The sequence below is a fragment of the Pipistrellus kuhlii genome, unplaced genomic scaffold, assembly GCF_014108245.1.
Source record: "Pipistrellus kuhlii isolate mPipKuh1 unplaced genomic scaffold, mPipKuh1.p scaffold_m20_p_103, whole genome shotgun sequence".
Classification (NCBI taxonomy): Eukaryota; Metazoa; Chordata; class Mammalia; order Chiroptera; family Vespertilionidae; genus Pipistrellus; species Pipistrellus kuhlii.
Window position 1 is genome coordinate 560,552 of NW_023425409.1, and position 21,010 is coordinate 581,561.

General features: G+C 67.1%; 1 protein-coding gene across 20 annotated transcripts in view; it reads left to right on the plus strand.

Annotated features, from left to right (window-relative positions):
* ALS2CL (ALS2 C-terminal like) overlaps window positions 1–15,702 on the plus strand; it is a 33,054-nt gene extending 17,352 nt beyond the window's left edge. For 5 of the 20 annotated variants that reach the window (XM_045578792.1, XM_045578794.1, XM_045578793.1 and 2 more), the window contains 25 exons: window positions 239–359; window positions 943–1,135; window positions 1,431–1,496; window positions 1,898–2,066; window positions 2,504–2,635; window positions 3,222–3,341; window positions 3,675–3,733; window positions 3,855–3,921; window positions 4,355–4,551; window positions 4,699–4,764; window positions 5,055–5,153; window positions 5,234–5,395; window positions 6,738–6,849; window positions 8,677–8,754; window positions 9,471–9,601; window positions 9,768–9,941; window positions 10,039–10,135; window positions 10,278–10,435; window positions 10,924–10,992; window positions 11,569–11,742; window positions 12,550–12,619; window positions 13,295–13,338; window positions 13,650–13,799; window positions 14,385–14,452; window positions 14,752–15,694. In XM_045578792.1, the coding sequence (XP_045434748.1) occupies window positions 257–359; window positions 943–1,135; window positions 1,431–1,496; window positions 1,898–2,066; window positions 2,504–2,635; window positions 3,222–3,341; window positions 3,675–3,733; window positions 3,855–3,921; window positions 4,355–4,551; window positions 4,699–4,764; window positions 5,055–5,153; window positions 5,234–5,395; window positions 6,738–6,849; window positions 8,677–8,754; window positions 9,471–9,601; window positions 9,768–9,941; window positions 10,039–10,135; window positions 10,278–10,435; window positions 10,924–10,992; window positions 11,569–11,742; window positions 12,550–12,619; window positions 13,295–13,338; window positions 13,650–13,799; window positions 14,385–14,452; window positions 14,752–15,329 (3,336 nt within the window). In that variant the 5' untranslated portion in view covers window positions 239–256 and the 3' untranslated portion in view covers window positions 15,330–15,694. Of the gene's footprint in view, window positions 1–238; window positions 360–942; window positions 1,136–1,430; window positions 1,498–1,897; window positions 2,067–2,503; window positions 2,636–3,221; window positions 3,342–3,674; window positions 3,734–3,854; window positions 3,922–4,354; window positions 4,552–4,698; window positions 4,765–5,054; window positions 5,154–5,233; window positions 5,396–6,737; window positions 6,850–8,676; window positions 8,755–9,470; window positions 9,602–9,767; window positions 9,942–10,038; window positions 10,136–10,277; window positions 10,436–10,923; window positions 10,993–11,568; window positions 11,743–12,549; window positions 12,620–13,137; window positions 13,142–13,294; window positions 13,339–13,649; window positions 13,800–14,384; window positions 14,482–14,751 lie in introns of those variants that run through there. The other 15 variants (XR_006741041.1, XR_006741042.1, XM_045578798.1 and 12 more) reach the window with 15 other exon arrangements.
* The last annotated feature ends 5,308 nt before the right edge of the window (window positions 15,703–21,010 follow it).

Genomic DNA, 21,010 nt, shown 5'->3' on the forward strand with positions numbered 1-21,010 from the left:
AGCTCGGCTGCAGTTTGGACAGGTTCAGGCCCCGGGCTGAGGAGGGACAGTCCTCTCATGGCCACTGCAAGTCCCGGCCTGGAGGGCAGAGCCTCCTGGCACCATGACAGCCAACAGCTGCCGTCGTCAGGGTGAACCGCGGCCCGCACACGTGGCCCACGTGGCTGAGGGCCGCTGGTGCCCGCCCAGGGGCTGGCGTGGCCAGCGCCGTCCTGCTCTACCCGGTGTCCGCCGGCAGGCCCGCGCCCGGCACGGCATGTGCAGCCCCGAGGAGGCGGCCCTGCTGCAGCAGGAGGAGGTCTTCACCGCCACCCTCGCCCGGATCAGCAGCCTCGTCCTCCAGCCCCTGCTCACGGCCGGTGGGTCCGCTCGCAGGGGGAGGTGGGGACACAGCGCAGGCCTGGGGCAGGATCTCTCCTGGTTGGGCCTCTGAGCTTCTGAGGGGCCTGGGGCCTGGCCCCCAGCGGCTGGCTGCTCCTCAGAGGGCCCCGAGGGGCCAGGCCGGGAGCCCCATCCTCGTTCAGACCCAGCTGTGCCCGTAGATGCCGTCCCTCCTCTTCCGGGGCGCAGGTCGGACCCTCATGTCGTGGTCCCCCAGGCGGGACGGGAAGCAGGTGTTCCTCCAGTGTGGGTCTCACGGAGTGGCCTGGGCGGGTGCCTTCCTGGTGGGGGCGCTGTCCGTGGCCTGCAGTCCCTGCGGAGACCAAGGCTGTTAGTGTGCCCGGAGCCCCTGGTCAGCAGAGCGGTCCTGTTTGGTGAGGAAGCCCTGGTGGTCATGCCTCAAGATGAGCCTGCTGACCCCCTGCTGAGCTCACGGGGCGTGTGGGCTCCCCGTCCTGGCCCCGGTGCCCGGGGATGCGGGGCCCGGCCGCAGCCCCAGGGCTGTGGGTGCCGCGGCCCTCTGGGAGCTCCCTGCCCCCTCACCGTGGGGTGTGCCCCCAGAGCCCTCGGACGCCCGGGGCAGAGAGGGCCTGCGGCTCCTGCAGCAGCTGCACGGGTGCGCCCAGCGGCTGTGGGAGGTGACGGAGCGGAGCCTGCGCTCGCTGCGGGAGCGGCTGCGCCACCCGGAGGCCGTCAAGCTGGAGTCCCTGCTGCTGCTGCGCGAGGCGGACCGCGTCCTGCAGGTCCACGTGGAGTAAGACAGCGAGGACGGTGACCGGGCTGACCGGGTCAGGGCTGGGCACCGGGTTGCTGAGCCCGGGTGGGGCTCGGCGGGCAGGCGCACAGGCTGGCCTTCGTGGCGCAGGCACTGGTCCCGCGCAGGCTCGGATACCCCAGCCTGAGGTGTTTGTGAGTTAGAATTGCTGGGGCCCGGGGTGGCCTGTGCCCAGAGCCAGGCCACTGCTAGGCCCTCAGGGCTGCAGCCACGCAGGGGGGTGGGGATCCTGGAAGACAGGGGCCGGCCTGCAGGTGCCCTGTTCTGCCGTCAGGTACATCGAATCCTACACAAGCTGTGTGGTGGTGCAGGCCTTTCAGACGGCGGCAAAGCAGAGGAGGTGAGTCAGTGCTGCAGGGCCTCCGGGGGGGGGGGGGGGGGGAGGACGGGGGGCATCTGGGAAGGAAGAGGGGGGAAGCTCTGCCCGGAGCACTGAGCGTCCAGGCCCAGGACTCAGCCTGAGCACTTCCAGCTCCGTCAGCTCCTCACTGGTCGACAGGAAGGAGGTGGCAAACCTAGCAAGCAGCTGCCAGGCCCAGGGCCAGGGGTGCCCCTGGGTCAGGGTGGGGACGCCTCCCTGGGCGATGGTGCGGTCAGCACCCCCTGAGACGCCAGGGGCCGTGGGGCTCCGTGCAGCGGCTGGGAGAGGGCTGGGCAGGCTGGGCAGGCTGGGCGCTGGGAGCGGGGGCTCACCTGGGCGGGCGGGCGCCGATGCAGGAGTGAGGGGCACCCGTCCTCCCTCAGGGACTACTGGCGGGGCCGGCGGAAGGCCCTGCGGCAGCTGCTGTGGGGCCTGAACCCCGGGGGCTCCATGGGCACCGCGATGGTCCAGGCCCTGCGCCAGCCGCTCGCCCACCACGTGCAGAAGTATGCGCTCCTCCTGCTGAGCCTCGGCGATGCCCTCGGGGAGGTGAGTGGGGCGGGGTCAGGGCTGCCCACCGGCCTGTGGCCTGTGGGAGGCCGAGGCTGGGGAGACGCAGGCCCCGGCTCAGGACGCTGGGAACTCGGGACCCTGGTTTGGGAAGGACCGGCCGGGCTGTGGGGACGTGGCCCTGTTCTGAGGGGGTTGGAGGGATGTGTGTTTGTCCTGGGCTCGGCTGAGGTTCTTGGCCCTGCCCTGGGGGAGCTGGCAGAGCCCCGGGGTGCAGACAAGGAATCCGGTACCAGGGTGGGGCCCAGGCCCAGCTGGGGAGACCTGGAGAGGCCGGCTTCCCTGTGCGATCTGTGCGCGGGCCATGTCCGGAGGAGCTGTGGGGGAGAGGGTGCCCTGGGGCCGAGGCGCAGGCCAGAGCCGGGCAGCCGTCCTGGGCGGCTCTGAAAGGCCCTGCCTGGCTGCTGTCCCTGCAGGGTCACCCCGCCCGGGAGCTGGTGGTGCAGGCGGCTGCCCTCTTTGGGGACCTCCAGTCCTTCATGAAGCAGGCGCTGGACCAGGCCGAGGCCACACAGGCCCTGTGGCACAGCCTGAGCGGCCGGCTGCGGGTGAGGGCCCGAGGCCCGTCAGGGGCCTGCTGGGGCTTCCCATCGGGAGTGGGCTGGTGGCTGACCGGGCGGCCATGAGGCCCCTCTGTCTGCCACGTTCCCCCAATGGCTGAGCGCCTCCTGGGCCCGGCCGAGAGCTGGATCTGGGCAAGAGGGGCCGGCCGAGCTGACCCTCTCTCCTGGGATGGCACCCCAACCGCTCAACCCGCCGCGGCACGCAGTCCCTGCAGGGGCACGTTCCCGGTGCCAGGCTTGGGGCTGAGGATAGAGATCAGGAGAACAGGCGGGGGGTGGGGCAAGAGTTGCCAGAGGGAGATCAGGTGAGAGGTGACAGGGGGCCATGGCAGCAGGTGGGCTGGGAGGCAAACGGTGCTTCAGAGAGCTCGTGTGGCCCCGTTGGGAGGGGCTGGGATCACCCCCCCGCCTCTACCATCACCATCCATCCGTGTCCATGTGACCTGGGGGCCTCCAGCAGGTGGGAGGGGGGGTGGAGGGTGGAGGCAGGAGCAGGTGGGAGGGGGGTGGAGGCAGGAGTGGAGTGGCCAGCGCATGCAGGATGGGTGCCCAAGCCCTGCCCCCTCGCCAGGATGCCCTCTGCACCCCTGCTCGCCGCCTCTTGCAAGACAGCCAGGACGTCCCCGTGACGGTCACGCCACTGCAGGCCGAGCGGGTGCTGCTCTTCGACGACATCCTCGTCCTCCTGCAGGTGGGTGGGGCCACCCAGGTCTGGTTGAGGAGCGGGAAAGGGTGAAGCAGGTGGGAGTGAGGGCTCCTCGCCGGGCAGCAGGACCCAGAGAGAGGGTCCCGCAGGGGCTGGTGGGGCCCAGCGGCGCCTCCGGAGCCTGATCTGTGGCTGCGGTGGAGCAGGATTTGGGCTGGGACGGGGCTGCCCTGGAGGCAGGGCAGGTGTGGGTGGTGAGGTCTGGGCTGGGCCTGCGGGACCGGCAGCCGGGGACGAGGTGTGCCCCACAGGCTGGCGCTCGGCCCGAGGAGGTGGCATCTGGTCTGGGCTCTGCATGACCCTGTGTCCCGTTCCCAGGGTCACAGAGCCCACACCTTCGACCTGAAGCTGGTGTGGGTGGATCCCGAGCAGGACGGGTGAGCAGCCTCCCTCAGCCACACTCCAGGCCTCCCTTCCTGTACCCCATGTCCCGCCCGTACCCAGGCTCCGTCTGGGCCCAGCCCCTGGACACAGCCTGTCGCCTCTCCGTCCGTCTAGGCGCGCCTTTCACCTCCTCACTCCGGAAGAGGAGCTTTTCTTCGGTTCCAAGCGCCCCCAGGACCTGGTGAGTGGGGGTGAGCTGTGAGCTGGGTGTGGGGCCGGGAGGGAGGGAGGGAGACAGGCAGGGAGGGGGGACACAGGTATACAACCTGAGCCTCTGGCGTCGTGGTCAGAGGAGGTCAGGGGTCCGCCTGGGACTGAGCATCAGAATGCAGTGGAGGCAGGTATTTTTCTCGGTGGAGCCAGTGCTGGGGCCTGGCGGTTTTGCCTGCCCCCACCCCCACTTCCCAACACCCCCAGCCCCCCACCCCCGGGCGGGCCCTGGGACTGCCAACGGGGAGCTCAGGTGTGGAAGGAGGGCCTAGTGCAGCATGGAGTGGCTGGAGAGTCCTCCAGGCGGCAGACAGGGTTGGAGGGGGGAGGGGGTCGAGCTGGCGTCCCCAGAAGTCCTGCCGACGGGGGCCTCCAGCGCCGTGACCGGCCCGGCTCCTCCCCAGGTGCTCTGGCGGCACACGGTCACCCAGGCCGTGTGCCGGGCTCTGCGGGGGAAGAAGGACTTCCTAGTGCGGGGGGCCGGCCTGGCGTCCTGCGAGACCCCCGCCTGCCGCTCCGCGGCGCACACCTTCCTGGCAGAGGGCCGGCTCTGCCGGGCCACGTATGAGGGCGAGTGGTGCCGGGGCCGGCCCCACGGCAGGTGAGTGACGGGCTCCGGGAGGGGCGGCAGGCCCGCACGGCCCTTCCTTGGGCAGAGCCACAGCTCTGGCTCCCGTGATCAGTGGTCAGTTCTGCTGGGTGTGTGGAGGGGGGTCTGCTGGGCTGACCCATGGCCTCCCTGTCACAGGGGAACCCTGAAGTGGCCTGACGGGAAGAACCACGTGGGCAGCTTCTGCCAGGGCCTGGAGCACGGGTGAGGCTGGGGCCGGTGCGGGAGCATGCGGGCGGGAGAAGGGTTCGAGCCACAGCACAGCCTGGCCCTCCCTAGATTCCCAAACCCAAACGGTGCAGCTCCCGTCCCAGCACCAGAGGGAAGCGAGGCCCCGCAGCGGCTGCCGGGGTGCACGGGGGGTTGGGGTGTCCTGAGCGGCCCCGGAAAGAAGCACTGAGACTCCCCATCGTCTGAGAAAGGCCTGGAGGGTAGGAAGGGGCTGGGGGCCCGGCGGGCCTGTGCCAACTCCCTCCGCCCACCCACGCTGACAGCTTTGGCATCTGCCTGGTGCCCCAGGCCGCCGAGGACAAGTTCGACTGCTACAAGTGCCACTGGCGGGACGGCAGCATGTGCGGCTATGGCATCTGTGAGTAAGTGCCGCCGGGGCGGGCGGGCGGGCTCTCGGTCCAGGCTCCCCCTGGGTGGTGGGACCACATGGTGACCTCTGCAGGTACAGCTCGGATGAGGTGTACAAGGGCTACTTCCAGGCGGGCCTGCGGCATGGCTTTGGGGTCCTGGAGAGCTCCCCGCAGGCCCCTTGTCCCTGCAAGTACACGGGCCACTGGGAGCGGGGCCAGCGCAGCGGCTACGGGATCCAGGAAGACGGCGGCAGGTGACCCGGGCCTCCGGGGGTTGGGGTGGGGGGCAGAGAAAGCCCTCAGGACCACACAACCTCAGGCACAGGCTTCCTGTCACGGGAAGTCGTCTGTTTGTCCGAGTGTCCGGTGCTCCCTCCCCGCCCCTCCCCTGGCTGTCTCCGGCTCCGGAAGCTGCTGTCTGGCTTGGCTTGGCCCCATGGGAGGGGCCACGACCCCCCAGGCTCTGGGGGACCCCAGACTCAGGGCCCCAGCCTGGCATCTGAGGCTCCGCCTCCGACCTTGTTCCCATGGTGACACCTGGGTGCCCCCCCCCATGGACACTGGACATCCCTGTGTATCTCCTGCCAGATGCCCTCCCCAGGCAGGCTCTCTCCCCCCTCCCCTCTCTGGAGGGCCTGATGTCACCTGCCTGCATCTGAGTTTAATAGACTCAGGCGATGTCATGGCTCCTTATGTGCCTCCACCCCCGACCGCAGCGATCACCCCCTACACACACACCAGAACACATACACCCCAGAATACACACACACACACTAGAACACACACACACACACACACCAGAACACACACACACCAGAACACACACACACCAGAACACACACACACACACACACACACACACACCAGAACACACACACACACACACACACACACACTAGAACACACACACACACACACACACACACTAGAACACACACACACACACACACACTAGAACACACACACACACATACACACTGGAACACACACACACACACTAGAACACACACACACCCCAGAACACGCACACACACACTAGAACACACACACACACACACACCAGAACACACACACACACCAGAACACACACACACACACACACTAGAACACACACACACACACACACACTAGAACACACACACACACACTAGAACACACACACACACACACTAGAACACACACACACACACCAGAACACACACACACACCAGAACACACACACACACACACCAGAACACACACACACACACACACACACTAGAACACACACATACACACACACACTAGAACACACACACACACACACACACACACACTAGAACACACACACACACACACACACACTAGAACACACACACACACACACACCAGAACACACACACACACACACACACACACTAGAACACACACACACACACACACACACTAGAACACACACACACACACACTAGAACACACACACACACACACACATACACACTGGAACACACGCACACACACTAGAACACACACACACACACCCCAGAACACACACACCCCAGAACACACACACGGTACATGGGACGATTGTCATTAACGCTGCCACCCCCTCCTCAGGGGCGAGCGCTACATTGGCCTGTGGCAGGCAGACCAGCGCCACGGCCCTGGGCTCCTGGTCACCCAGGCAGGCGTCTGCTACCAGGGGACCTTCCAGGCAGACAAGATGGTGGTGAGTGGCGTGACCCCGTGTGTCTGAGCTCCATTCTCTCTGCTCCGGGGACCTCAGGCAGAGCCGAGCTGGTCAGGGTGGGGAGGAGGAAGCTGGGGTCCTGGTGCGGGCAGGATTCCAGTCCTGCACCCCCACCCCACCCCACCCCCCGCCTGGCCCTCCCGCCTGCTTCCCCACCAGCAATCCGGGTCACCTGCTCGTGGCAAAGGCTAAGAGAGGCAGTGAGAGCGAGGGCAGGGCCCTGGCGACGCCAGCAGCCAAGCACCCACATTCATGGGCCCCTAACCAGACGCCCAGCTCAGACTCGGCTCCCAGCACAATCTCGGGGATCCCTCAGTGGCCCCTGGGCCCCATCATTGTCCCTGGTGTAGGGATCACTCGCGAGAGGCTCAGGGAGGCCAGAGAACTGCCCACTGTCACATTCCGCCAGTGCCAGGGCTGGGACGCAGACCAGGGTCCTGAGCCGGCTCCCCGCAGCAGCTCTCCCCCACCAGCATCCCCCTCCCCGAGCCAGCTCCCCCACCAGCACCCCCACCCCCGAACCAGCTCTCCCACCAGCACCCCCACCCCCGCCAGCTCCCCAACCAGCACCCCCACCCCCGCCAGCTCCCCCACCAGCACCCCCACCCCCGCCAGCTCCCCCACCAGCACCCCCACCCCCGCCAGCTCCCCAACCAGCACCCCCGCCCCCGAACCAGCTCTCCCCCACCAGCACCCCCACCCCCGAGCCAGCTCCCCCACCAGCACCCCCACCCCCGAGCCAGCTCCCCCACCAGCACCCCCACCCCCGAGCCAGCTCCCCCACCAGCACCCCCGCCCCGAGCCAGCTCCCCCACCTGCACCCCCACCCCCGAACCAGCTCCCCCACCAGCACCCCCGCCCCGAGCCAGCTCCCCCACCAGCACCCCCACCCCCGAACCAGCTCCCCCACCAGCTCCCCCACCCCCGAACCAGCTCCCCCACCAGCACCCCCCTCCCCGAACCAGCTCCCCCACCAGCATCCCCCTCCCCGAACCAGCTCCCCAACCAGCACCCCCGCCCTGCCAGCTCTCCCCCCACCAGCATCCCCCTCCCCGCACCAGCTCCCCCACCAGCACCCCCGCCCCTGCCAGCTCTCCCACCAGCACCCCCACCCCCGCACCAGCTCCCCCACCAGCACCCCCGCCCCTGCCAGCTCTCCCACCAGCACCCCCACCCCCGAACCAGCTCTCCCCCCACCAGCACCCCCCTCCCCGAACCAGCTCCCCCACCAGCATCCCCCTCCCCGCCAGCTCTCCCCCCACCAGCACCCCCCTCCCCGCACCAGCTCCCCCACCAGCACCCCCGCCTCCGCCAGCTCTCCCCCCCCAGCGCCCCCCAGCACTGTGGCTGTTGAGTGTGTTGTCTGCTCATGCTGCCCCTTGTTCAGAGAGGACTGAGGAGGGGAAGACGGAGCAGAAACAAGAACAGAAACAGCGTCCCGTTCGCTACGGCTCCCGGGATCCGTCCCACCGTCCCTCTCTGAGCCCGTGGCAGGAAGTGGGGTGGTTCATACTATTCCTGAGCAGGGGGGGGGCGCGGGGCAGGGGCAGGCAGGGGCTCCCTGGAGGCTTCCTGAGGGCCCTGGGGGGCGGAGGGAGCCCGCACAGGAGGTGTACAGGGCGACGGGATGAGGTCCGGGGCTCAGCCGCCGGGGGCTGGCGTCCCACCCAGCACAGTCCCAGGAGGTGTGGCCGGGTCAGGACCTGCTCCCCACGAATCAGCGCCACACCCGTTCCTGTACCTCCCCGCCGCCCATGTCTCTGGCCCTCCCGAACCCACCGGCCTCTTACTGGCTTCCCTCCCTAGGGCGCAGGGACCCTCCTCTCTGAAGACGACTCCTTGTGTGAGGGCACCTTCACCAGGGACCTGACCCTCCTGGGGAAGGTGAGGCCCGCCCCCGCCAAGGCCAAGGCCAGGACTGGAACCCGAGCCTCCCCCTGGGGCGGGGCTGGGCTGGGCTGGGCATGGGGGGAGCAGGAGGAAGTGCCTCCCCAATCCGGGCACCGGGGCCCTCCTGTGGGTGATGTGGTCCTGGGGAGTCGGAAGGGTGGGCCGTGCGGGTGCCCCGGCGGCCCCGCACATCTCCCCGTTGGGATCCTCCCGCCACCAGCATCGCCCGTGCCTGGGGCAGGTGCCCGGCTCTTCCTGCCCCGCTGACCCAGCAGGAGGCAGTGTGTCCTGGTGGCCCTTTGAACGTGGGGCTGTTTGATTTTGTTCTTACGGCATTTGACTGGCCGGGGCCAGGAGTGCTAGGAGTGGAACAGCCCAGACCCCTGCCCACCTCTGGGCTCTCCCGCCCCGGCCCACAGCTGTGGTGCTCCGCCTGAGCCCAGTCCCTCCTCCCCAGCTCCCGTCTCCTACCTCAGAGGTGCCCCTGGGGAAGGGCAGGGCTCCGGGTGGGGAGCCGCTGGGTGGGGAGCTGCTGGGGGTGGGGCACCGGGAGCCCTTGGGGGGCAGGTTAAATGGGTGGAGGGAAGCCACCCTCGGTCCCTCCCCTCTGTGGCATGGGATGGACAGGCATGAGGCCTCTCCTGATTGGATGGAAGGGCACCTGGACAGACAGCGTAGACAGACGTCCCTGCTTCCCTCTCTGCTTCCAGGGCAAGGTCACCTTCCCCAACGGCTACACCCTGGAGGGCTCCTTTGGCAGCGTGGCCCGCAGGGGGCTGTACACACAGGGCGTGCTGGACACGGCCGCCCCCCTGCCCGACCCCAGCAGCACCTGCCGGAGGTGAGCGCCTCCTTTCTCCTGCTGGAGCCTGGAGGGCCCCGTGTGCCCCAATCCATGCCCCTCACTGGCCTTGACTGGGCCAGGCGGCAATCCCCACTCCCCAGGGCCTGGACAGGGGCCTGCCCGCCCCAGCTCCCTTTCTCCCCGCCCCCACGTTCCCTCACAGGCAGCTGGGCCTGGGCGCCTTCCCTGCAGAGGGCCGCTGGCAGGGCGTCGTCGGCCCCTTCCGGGACTTTGTGCGTGCCGGCTGCCCCGGGGACCTGCAGGAGGCGCTGCTGGGCTTCCACGTGCAGAGCCTGCGGGAACTGCGAGAGTCCCAGGAGTACCTGTGCTGCGAGAGGTCAGCCGGCATTGTGCCCGCACCGCGGGGACCCCAGGCTTCCTGGAGGGGAGTCCTGGGCTGGGGGTGGCTGAGGGACATGTGCTTGGCGCCTCAGGACCCTGCTGGACGACAGTGTGGGCAGGATGGAGGACATCCTGGAGGAGGTGGCACGGCACCGGGAGCCGGAGGCCCTGCAGCAGTGTCTCCGGAAGGTGAGGCCTGGGGCCACCCGAGGGGCCAGGTGTGGCTCCTCCTCGGAGGGCCTCGGTGTGCCCCGATGAGATGGGCGCAGCGTGGGAATCTCGTCGGGCCTGTGGGCTCCAGGCCCGGCCCAGCATCTCTCCGCACCCGCAGGCCCTGGGCAGCTCGCTGCACCCCCTGGGGAAGCTGCTGCGGATGCTGATGCTGACCTTCCAGGCCACGTACTCGGGCTTCGGGGCCAACAAGCACCTGCAGGCGCTGGCCCAGGAGGAGGTGAAGCAGCACGCCCGGGAGCTCTGGGCCGCCTACAGGTGAGCCCGGGGCAGAGGTGGGCAGCCGCTGCCCCGCGGCCGGCTCAGCCCTTTCCCGGCATCGGCTGTGCTGGACCCAGGGCGGCCATGGTGCTTCCCCCTGAGTCTGGGGGGAGACGGAACCAGGGGGTGGGCTGGTCAGTGTGCAGCTGGGGAGCAGAGGATGGGGAGATGATGGCCAGGCCCGATTGGGCCCTGGGCTGACCCCTGACCCCAGGGGAACTCTGACCCCCCTGAAGGCTAAGCCTGACCCTAGACTAGGGCCGCCTGTCCAGTCCTGGCTGAGCTGCACCCCGAGAATCATCACAGAGGGGCCAGGACTCGGCCAGGCAGCCTGTCCTCCCAGGCTCCTCCCCCTGAGGTCCGGGAAGCTGTGTCCCAGGTCTGGGGTGGAGCCACGGCCCTGAGGGCAGGCGCGCTGGTCCATGGGAGGTGCTGAGAAGGAGACGGGCCGCCCCCTCCCACACTCCCCTTCTCGCTGGCTGCAGGGGGCTGCTGCAGGTTGCCTTAGAGCACAAGGGCGAGGCCCCAGCCGAAGAGGAAGATGCAGAGACAAGGTGGCTGCCCAGTCCCCTTGGGGTCTGTGAGTCCTGTCTAACCTCTCCCCTCCCACCCCCCCGCCGGGCCTAGGGAGGCCCCACACCTCGATTTCCGGGCCCCTTGGGGGAAGGGATGCTTCTGAGAAGTGGGGGGAGTGAAGCTAGGACCAAGCTTGTTCAGAGAGCATTCAAGGGTCAGAGGACCCACGATCAGTTCCATGAGCCGAGCCATGACCCAAGCCCTCGGTTCCGGTTGTGTGGGGGCGGGCGGCAGGCAGTGCCCCAAATACCTCTGTCGGAATGTGTGACCCAGCCCCAGCAGGAAGGCCCGTCCCGGGGGCCGTCCCCGTCCACCTGGGGCTCGGTGGCTCCAGTGAAATGGGATTAAACCCGCTCCGCCTGCCACGCCGGCTCCAGGCGCACGAGAAGCAGGAGGCAGAGCATCGGCCGTGCTGGCGGAGCACAGCTGGTGGAGGGCTCCTCGGACGGGAGGAGGCTGGGGCGGGACGCTGTGGTGGATGGGCTCGGAGGGCGGCTCCAGTCGTGACCACACCGCCCTCCTGCTGACCCCCCCGCCCCGGCCGCTGTCCCCAGGACCCGGCAGGTGCACCGGCTGGTGCTGCCCCTCGTGCTGCCCAGCTTCTACTCGGAGCTCTTCACGCTCTACCTGCTGCTCCACGAGCACGAGGACCATCTGTACGGCCAGGGCATCGCCAGCCTGGGCCTCTTCCCGGACACCCAGCTCCTGGAGCTGCTGGACGTGCAGAAGTAAGCTCCCAGCGAGGGCACATGCGCGTGTCCGTTAGCAAAGATGGGGGCGTTATTGGCCGTGCATCCAGGTTCTGGCGAGGCGGGCGGTCTGGCTCGGACTCGGCTGGTCCGGTGCTCTCTGCGCGGGGTAGGGAGGCAGCATCTCTGTGCTGGTCTGTCTCTGGGTCCCCGTGGTGACGGGTCTGGCTTCTGCCCCTCACGGTTTAACCTTGCCGGGCTCAGTCCCCTTACTGTCCCCACAAGGAGCTGGGTCCCCTGCCCAGCAGCCCCCGCAGCGCCCCCTAGTCCCTCACTGGCTTGGCCTGGGCCTGGAGTGCTCCCCGAATGCTGGCTGGCCCAACTTGCATTGGGGTGGGCAAGTGCGCCTGCTCCTTCTCTTGGACTGAGAGCAGGGGAAGGGAGATCCTCAAGGGGAAACCGAGCAGGGCCTCCCTCTACCCACAACACCCTTCTCCTCAGCACCCCTCCCGACCATGGATCCTGCGAGGGATGAGGGCCTGGCTTTTGTCACTCAGGGAGGGTGCCCCCACGCCCCGTTTTCCCGTGGGGACTATTTCCTGCATCTGACCAGTCACAGTCCAGAGACCAGGTGCCCCCGGCTTCCCAGGTGTCTCTCCTCCACACCCCCCAGCTGCCACATCGCCTTCATGCTGGGACCAGAGGGCGGTCTCCTTTCTCCAGGAATCCTCCGAGCCTCTTCCTGCCCTGGGCTGCACACACATGCCCTGGGCTGCACGCGGTCCTGCTGGGGGACACAGGGAACTGCCCTCGGACCTCGGACCCTGCCCCCTCCCCTTGGCAAAGCGTCCTGTTGCATTTCTTACATTTCAGGCACCTGTGGCCCCTCAAGAACCTCATGCTGATGCCCCATCAGGTGAGAGAGCAGGCCTTGCACCTGGCCGGGGAGGCCTGCTCCCTGAGCTTAGCCCCACCTTCGCGCCAGCTTCCCCCTCCGCCTCGGGTTGCTGGTCAGAGGCTGCAGAGGCCAGGAGGGGCGCAGGGTGAGGAGGGGATGCCAGGCTCCGCGGTGGCTGTGGCCGCCGTGGGGGTGAGGGGCAGCTGGTGGCCCACAGTGGCCAGGCTCGGGCCCAGGCTCCACCTCTCGTGGTTCTGTTGCCGGGGCCCGGTGCTGAGCTCTGTGCCTGTGTCCTCGTCGGCTGCAGGGTGGGCTGCGGGGAAGTGGCTGCCCCTCCCCAGGCAGCAGCAGCCTCTGAGAACCTGTTAGAAAAGCGGGTTCTCGGCCCTCAGACCCACGGGTCGGAAACGCAGGGCATCAGGAATTGGGCTACTGACAGGCCATCAGAACTGGCGCAGCTGTGGCCGTGGCTGTTCTGATTATTATCTTTACCCATTTTGATCCAACCTCCTGCCAGCCATGCTCCCATTTTACAGCTGAGTAAGTGGAGGCCACAGCAGAGCTGTCCCGTGCTCTCCGCCCTCTGGGCAGGGCTGTGCTGCAGCCACTGATGGGGATGGGCGGGTGGCCGGGAGGGGCTGCGGCGGAGCTGGGGGGCTGGGGCCTCACCAGCTGCTCCCCACCCCCCCCCAGAGACACTCCCTGGTGTCAGCCACCGAGTGTCTGCAGAAGATCGTGTGAGTCTGGGGCCCGGGCAGGGTTGGGGGAGGCGGGCGTGGGGGAGGCGGGCATGGGGGGCGTGGGGGGCCCGTGGGACTGAGCTGGGCGTGGGGGGCCCGTGGGACTGAGCCGGGCGTGGGGGGAGGCGGGCGTGGGGGGCCCGTGGGGACTGAGCCGGGCGTGGGGGGCCCGTGGGACTGAGCTGGGCGTGGGGGGCCCGTGGGACTGAGCCGGGCGTGGGGGGAGGCGGGCGTGGGGGGCCCGTGGGACTGAGCCGGGCGTGGGGGGCCCGTGGGACTGAGCCGGGCGTGGGTCCCTGTGTCGGCAGCACCACCGTGGATGCCCAGGAGAAGCTGGAGGCGCTGGAGAGGACGTATGAGGAGATCGAGGCCACGGTGTCCTGGGTGCTGGGCCAGGAGCACAAGCTGCCCATGGACGACCTGCTGCCCCTGCTGGTCTACGTGGTGGTGCGTGCCCGGTGAGCTGCTGGCTGAGGGGCCCTCCCCCGGCCAACCCCACCCGTCCCCACCCGTCCCACCCCTTCCCACCCCCCTCCCCCGGCCAACCCCACCCCTCCCCACCCGTCCCACCCCACCCCACCCGTCCCCCCCACCCCTTCCCACCCCACCCCCCCACCCCACCCCACCCCTTCCCACCCCCCCCTCCCCACCCCCACCCCACCTACCCCTCCCCTCCCCCGGCTAACCCCACCCACCCCACCCCACCCATCCTACCCCCTCCAGCCACCCTCCCCACCCCCCTCCCCTGGCTAACCTCATCCCACCCCACCCCTCCTACTCCCTCCAGCCACCCTCTCCACCCCCACCCACCACCCTTCCCGACATTGAACAGCAGCTGTGGACGTCACTGCTTTCCTTGGTATCTCAGTGCCGACGGGCACGCTGGGCCACAGAGAAGCGGGTCCCAGGGCGCCGCTTGGTCCCATGGGCATCAGAGCAGAGCAGGGGCCTCGCCCAGGTGCCCAGCCTCCCAGGCCCCTCTCCCCCGCCGCGGGCCTGTCCCTGGCGGCCCCTTCTCCCTCTCACCGCGGGCCGTTCTCCAGAATCCAGCACCTGGGAGCCGAGATCCACCTGACCCGGGACATGATGGACCCCAGCCACACTGGCGGCCGCTATGACTTCCTGCTCACGGCCCTGGAGGTGAGCCAGACTGCCCGGCCGCTGGGCAGACCCCGCCCTGCCGTGTGCCTCCCCACAGGGACCTCGCAGAGCCGGGGCGTGCCTCCCAGCCCGGCACCCGGGCACGGGTGTGGCGCAGCGGCAGCCCGGCACAGGGGAGGGCCGTGGTGAGGGCCCCGTGGAGACGTGGTGCAGGCGCGGGTGGGGGTGCACCTGGTAACCGCCCCAAGCCGTGCACTGGCTGGAAGCAGGCAGGACAGCAGCCTCCCCTCCCTGTCTCCCCTCCTTCCAGTCCTGTTACCAGCACATCCAGAGGGACGGCCGGCTCGCCTCCACGGCCCACCTGCCAGGACTCCAGGGGGCCCTGGTCGCTCTGCCCGCCCTGGGCCAGCCGTAGTGATGAGCAGGCTGTGTGGACTCCAGGCAGCCAGCAGGGGGCAGCAGGGGCCCTGCAGGTGGTGCTCTCGGAGTTTCTCGCAGGGAGACGCGCGGCAGCCCCGACCGGATCGGTGAGGGGACCGGTGTGGCCCCAGTGCCACGGTGCCTTCCTCTGCCACCAGACCAGTCTCCAGCGACCTTCACCGGCAGTGGCTCGCAGGCTGGGGGAGGAGCCACTGGCTTCTCCTTGCCTGAGCCTTGCTTTCAAGTCCTTGAGCCTCAGTGTTGCCATCTGTAAAATGGACTTGTCTGTAAAGGGCCTTTCATCTGTCCTGCTGCTGGAGTTCTGGGCTGGACCCGCGATTCTCATGTCACCGTCTGTGTCCTCAGTTTCCCCTTTCCCTGGAAGAGCTCCTGGTGACCCCTCCATCTACCAGCCTTTTCCCATGAGTGGCTCCTGGGACCTGACTCCTTTCGGACTCCGCCAGTGAAGACGGGAGGGGTGGTTTGTGCAGCTGCCGGGCCCCCTGCGCCCTTCCCTGGACGGAAGCAGGAGGCGGCTCAGGAACCACCGGAGCCTCGGGCTGGGGCACACACAGACACTCAGATGATTGGGCGGCGGCGAGAGACTTGGGGCCCCTGTGCTGCCCCCTGCGGAGGAAAGGGGGCGGCTGTCTCTAACTGGGGTCGCCACATGCGGGTCGGAGGTCGAGGGAGGCTGCCCAGCGTGCTTACCCAGGACTAGGGCACTGACCGGTGTGCCGCCCTCTCCAGCCAGTTCTCCGCCTGGACCAGGGCCAGCGGGCGGGCAAGCCCTGCACCTCCCAGCCCGCCGCCTCCCGCTGCCTCTGCCTCTGCCTGGGGGAGAGGGCCCCAAGGAGCTGGGGGACGGGACTCAGGGACGGGGCCCCGAGGAGCTCGGGGAGGAGCTGGGGACCTGGGGGAGGAGCTCAGGGAGGGGGCCCTGGAGGAGCTCAGGGAGGAGGGAGGGGGCCCTGGAGGAGCTCAGGGAGGAGCTCAGGGACGGGCCCCGAGGAGCTGGGGGACGGGACTCAGGGACGGGGCCCCGAGGAGCTCCGGGAGGAGCTGGGGAGGAGCTGGGGGAGGAGCTGGGGAGGAGCTCAGGGAGGAGGGAGGGGGCCCTGGAGGAGCTCAGGGAGGAGCTCAGGGACGGGCCGAAGAGCTGGGGGAGGAGCTGGGGGAGGAGCTGGGGAGGAGGGAGGGGGCCCTGGAGGAGCTCAGGGAGGAGGGAGGGGGCCCTGGAGGAGCTCAGGGAGGAGGGAGGGGGCCCTGGAGGAGCTGGGGGAGGAGCTCAGGGAGGAGCTGGGGGAGGAGCTCAGGGAGGGGGCCCTGGAGGAGCTCAGGGAGGAGGGAGGGGGCCCTGGAGGAGCTGGGGAAGAGCTCGGGGAGGAGCTCAGGGAGGAGCTCGGGGAGGAGCTCAGGGAGGAGCTCAGGGACCGGGCCGGAGGAACTCAGGGAGGAGCTGGGGGATGGGGCCCTGGAGGAGCTGGGGGATGGGGCTCTGGAGGACCTCAGGGAGGGGGCCCTGGAGGAGCTCGGGTTCTCCGGGACCAGGGGACTTTGCCCAGCACCCACTGAACTGACCTCTCAGGGTCTCGGGAGAGTGGGGGCAGCCAGGGCGGTATCAGACCTTCACAGAAGGCGGGCGGGCGGACCCTTTGCAGGAGATGGAAATGGAGGTCATCGCCCATTCACTGAGGGCTGCCTGGTGCTGCCTGGGTGCCCGGAGGCTGGTGGAGTGGTGGCTCAGCAGCCGGGGGTGGCCTCACTCCGGAGTCAGCGCCTGGTGTGGTTGGCTCCCAGGGAGCCGGTGTCTCAGGGCCGGGCCCTGCGCCCTCCATCTTTCTGGTCCCGCCGGCCTCCAGGCTGGGGATCTGGGCGGGTACCATGGGGACGAGGTGAACGGATCCCAAACGGGACTCCTGTCCCGGGGGAGGGGAGGCGAGTGGAGGGGAGGGCTGGGAGAGCTGCTCTGACGTCTACGGCCGCTTTCTGACCACAGAGCTGCCCGCCCGCGAGGGCCTGGGTTTGGCTGAGACGGACCCGGGACCCGGGAGGGAGGAGGGATAAGGGACGCCCTCCCATTGCTACCAGCGCCGGGTTACAAACCAGTCAGGGTTGCCCGGGGTGCGCTGCGCGTGTTTGGCCGCCAGGGGTCGCCGTTGCAGCGGGTCCGCGCCCCGCAGACCGGGTCTGTCCGTCCCCACGGGCTGCACAGGCTGTGCTCCCGCCCGGGCTCAGGGCGCTGCGCACGCTGCGCGGCCCCCTGTGCCCTGGGGGTGCGCGGTGGTCTCCCCACCCAGCCTCTGCGGCTGGGCTCCCCGGCCCGTCCTCCACTGTCGACCGGGTCCCCCGGAGCCGCCTCGCCAGGAGAAGCGTGACCTCCACCTGCCACCCCACGCCCACGGCGCAGTCACGGCCGGCCCGGCGCCCATCGGGGACCCAGAGTCCTCCAGGACCCAGCAGCCCCTTTGTAACGGAAAAAGGCTTTAAGAGTCTTAATCCTACCTCCCCCGGAGGCATCTTTGTTTGTTCAAGGACAAGAGGTTCCTTAGACCAGCGGTTCCCAGTGGGGCACACGCCCCCGGTCTTTAAGGCGAGCAATTCGAGAAGAGTTACTCACAGTGAACTTTTTGCATTTCTTATGGCTCTAGGGGCCTCGTGTACAGCATTTAAATAATTATTGTGACATATCCCTTTCAGGCCTCATATTTTGGAACTATTTGCTATTTTTTCATATCACTTCATATTACTTTTTAAACAAATTCTTAGTGACTTCTTCCTCAGTACTTCAACTGTCCTTTCGTTCTTTCACTTTCGTTTCATGGATGCCATGTTCTTTGGAAGCGTGTGTAGACCAAGTTCACTCTTGTTAGCCTTCCTCCACGTGAGCAGGAGTTCACTTTTTGAGTAATAAGAATTTTATGTCATGGGGCAAGGCGGGGGCATCAGGATGACAGAGATGCTGAGGCGGGGCGTGGCCAGAACAAGGTTGGGAACCACTGCCCTAGACCACGAGACTGTGCCTTAGGGTGTTGTCATAGAAACCGGGGTGCTGGGGCCCCCAGAGAGCTGTGCAGACCTCACAACAGGCCTTCCTTTGCTCAGACTTCGCGTGTCACCTGGGCCTCTTCTCTGCACCTGGTCACGTGGGTGAGATGTGCCCTGGTTGTAGCTGAGTGACCAGTCACACCACCTGGGCCTGGGCCCGGCCAACACCGGGCAGCTCAGCTCTCCGCCAGGGCTGCTGAGGATAAATGTCCCCAGGCTGCCTCCTCCTGGCCAAGCTGGGGTCTGCAGCTGCTGGCACACCTGCCTCGCCTGGTTAATCCCGCCTGCGAGGGAGAGTCTGGCTTTCTGAGGCAGAGACTGCTGGTGGTGATGGGATCTGTTTAGCCGCTGCCTCCGGGCCTCACTGCGATGGGCCTCCCCTGTGGCTGCAGGTCCTGGCTGACTGGCCGCCTTAACCGCGTGGGAGGCAGCGGAATGACGTCGGTGAATCAAAGGAGCGAATCCCACTTCCTGTGCGAGTCTTTGCAGAGAACAACTCTCTTCTCCGTGGGCTTCCCTCAGTTCTGCATCCTTCCCTCTTTTTTGTTTTAAATATCATATATATTGTATATGTGTGTGTGTGTGTGTGTGTGTGTATGAATGTGTGTGTATATATATGTATGTATGTGTGTGTGTATATATATAATTTATTTATTTTTTTAGAGAGAGGAAGGCAGAGGGAGAGAGAGAGAAGCATCCATGATGAGAATCATGATCGACTGCCTCCTGCATGCCCCCAATTGGGGATCAAGCCTGCAACCCGAGCATGCGCCCTGACCGGGAATCGAACCGTGTCCTCCTGGTTCATGGGTCGATGCTGAACCACTGAGCCACACTGTCTGGGCCTTCCCTTTCCCTGTCTCAAGTCCTTATAAGAGTTGGGCACTGTCCTCCAAGGCAGCCCTTGGGGCTGGAAGGGTCATGACCTCGTGCATGGACCAGCAACACCACTCAGGGTATAAACCTACAATTACGTTTTGTTTTTTTAGTGTATTTATTTTATTTTTATTTTAGAATAAGGGAGAGAGAGAAACATCAGTGATGAGAGTCATTGATCAGCTGCCTCCTGCACGCCCCACACGGGATTGAGCCTGCCACCTGGGCATGTGCCCTGACAGGAATACAACTGTGACCTCCTGTTTGCAGGTCGATGCTCAACCACTGAGCCATGTGGGCCGGGCTGTGCAATTCTGTTCATTCAGGGAACACTCCAAGCAGAGAAGCTGCAGAGCACACCCGGAGGTGGGCTCAGGCCTGGCCCGGCCGCTGGGCACAGGGGGAAGGTTCCGGAAGCTCCACACCCCTGTTGCACCCTTCATTTTAGAGGCCAAGTGTGTGTGTGTGTGTGTGTGTGTGTGTGTGCGCGCGCGCACGTGTGCCATGATCTAGGTGTTGCTCCTTTGCCCAGCCCTGCAGTGCTGTGTGGCCTGCCCTATGGGCTCCCAGAGGCCAAGGTCACCCTGGACCTCTCCATCACCGTGTGTGCTGAGCTGATCTGGGTCAGTTTTATACGTGGGTGTGTCAGGAACAGGGGGCACAGATTGAAGAACCCCCTTCTGCTCCAGACCGAATTGTGTGCTCCCTCCTCCCACCCAAACCCACATGATGAAGCCCTAGCCCCCCTGAGGACTGGGGGCTCCGGCCTTGGGAGGGGTTGGGTTTAGCTGAGGTCCTGAGGGGGGCCTTCATGCTGGGATTCAGGCCTTGGTAAGAAGAGTCAAACAGCACCCCCACCCCGTCCCCGCCCCCACCCTGTGAGGACCCCTGAGCAGCCCGCCTGCAAGACAGACAGCACCTGGCATTTGGCGCCGGACTCCTGGCCTCCAGGACAGACAGCTGCACTCTCACTCCGGCCCCTGCGGACCCCCGTGTCCGAGTGAAGCCTCTCGCTCTCCGGAGGCCTCTGGGGGAGTCACGTTTTGGGGGGACAACCCTCCGGAGCCACGGCCGTTGCGCGTGCCCCTGGCCCACACCCTCCGTGTCCCTGTGACCTTGGGCAGAGCCGTGCAGGCTGATTCTGCAGCTTCAGCTCCTGCTTCGCCCTCACTGTGCTTTGCCCAGTGTCTTCCCGCCCAGGCCCAGGAGCCTGACTCTTACCTCCCCTGGCCCCGGGCTTACCCAGCCTGTTCTTAAGACGCCCCCTCCCCCCAGCCAGGGCCCCATACCTGCTGGCTGCAGCCCCTCACAGGGGCCTCGGCTTTTCTGCCCGAGCATCTGTGTCCTGGTCGCATGGCCCAGGGCCTGGCTTCCAGGAACCAGCAAATGCACGCAGAATCTCCCCTGCGCTTCCTGCCTCACCGGGACCCACCCCGGCTCCCAGCAGCAGCGCCTTGCAGTTGGCCCGGCTGCTGGGCCTCCAGCCTGAGCCCTTCCATCTCCTCCCTCTCCTCTCTCTCCTCCCTCTGTGAAGTCCTCCTGGCCTCCCCACCACCACCAATTCCTCTTCCATCCAATGGCCTCCCACAAACCAGCTGGAGCTCAGAGCTCGTTGACTGAATTGAATCCCAGGTTGCGTGAGAGCATAGCAGTGGGAGAGCTCTGAGCCCTGTGCCCTGTTCTGAGACGTGTGGGACCTGGGCAAGTACTCCACCAAGGCTTCTGGCCTCGGGCAGTGCCCAGTGCCCGGTAGAGGCTTCCTGGCTCCTGGGACGTGGGTGGAAGCACTTCATGGCCCATTAGGGCATTTAGAGGGCTGGAACGCCACACTGCTGTCAGAAGCTGCCTGTGTCTCCTGGGCCCGTGGCCCCGGGTCTCCCAGGCGTGTGGCCGTGTCTCCCGTGGCCCCCTGTCTTCCGGGCGTGTGGCCCTGTGTCTCCCAGGCCCATGGCCCCATGTCTCCTGGGTGCGTGGCCGTGTCTCCTGTGTCTCCCAGGCGTGTGGCCTCGTGTCTCTCCTAGGCGTGTGGCCCTGTGTCTCACAGGCGTGTGGCCCCTTGTCTCCCGTGGCCCTGTGTCTCCCGTGGCCCCGTGTCTCCTGGGTGCGTGGCCGTGTCTCCTGTGGCCCCGTGTCTCCCGGGCGTGTGGCCCTGTGTCTCCCGTGGGCCCGTGTCTCCCGGGCATGTGGTCCTATGTCTCCCAGGCGTGTGGCCCTGTGTCTCCCG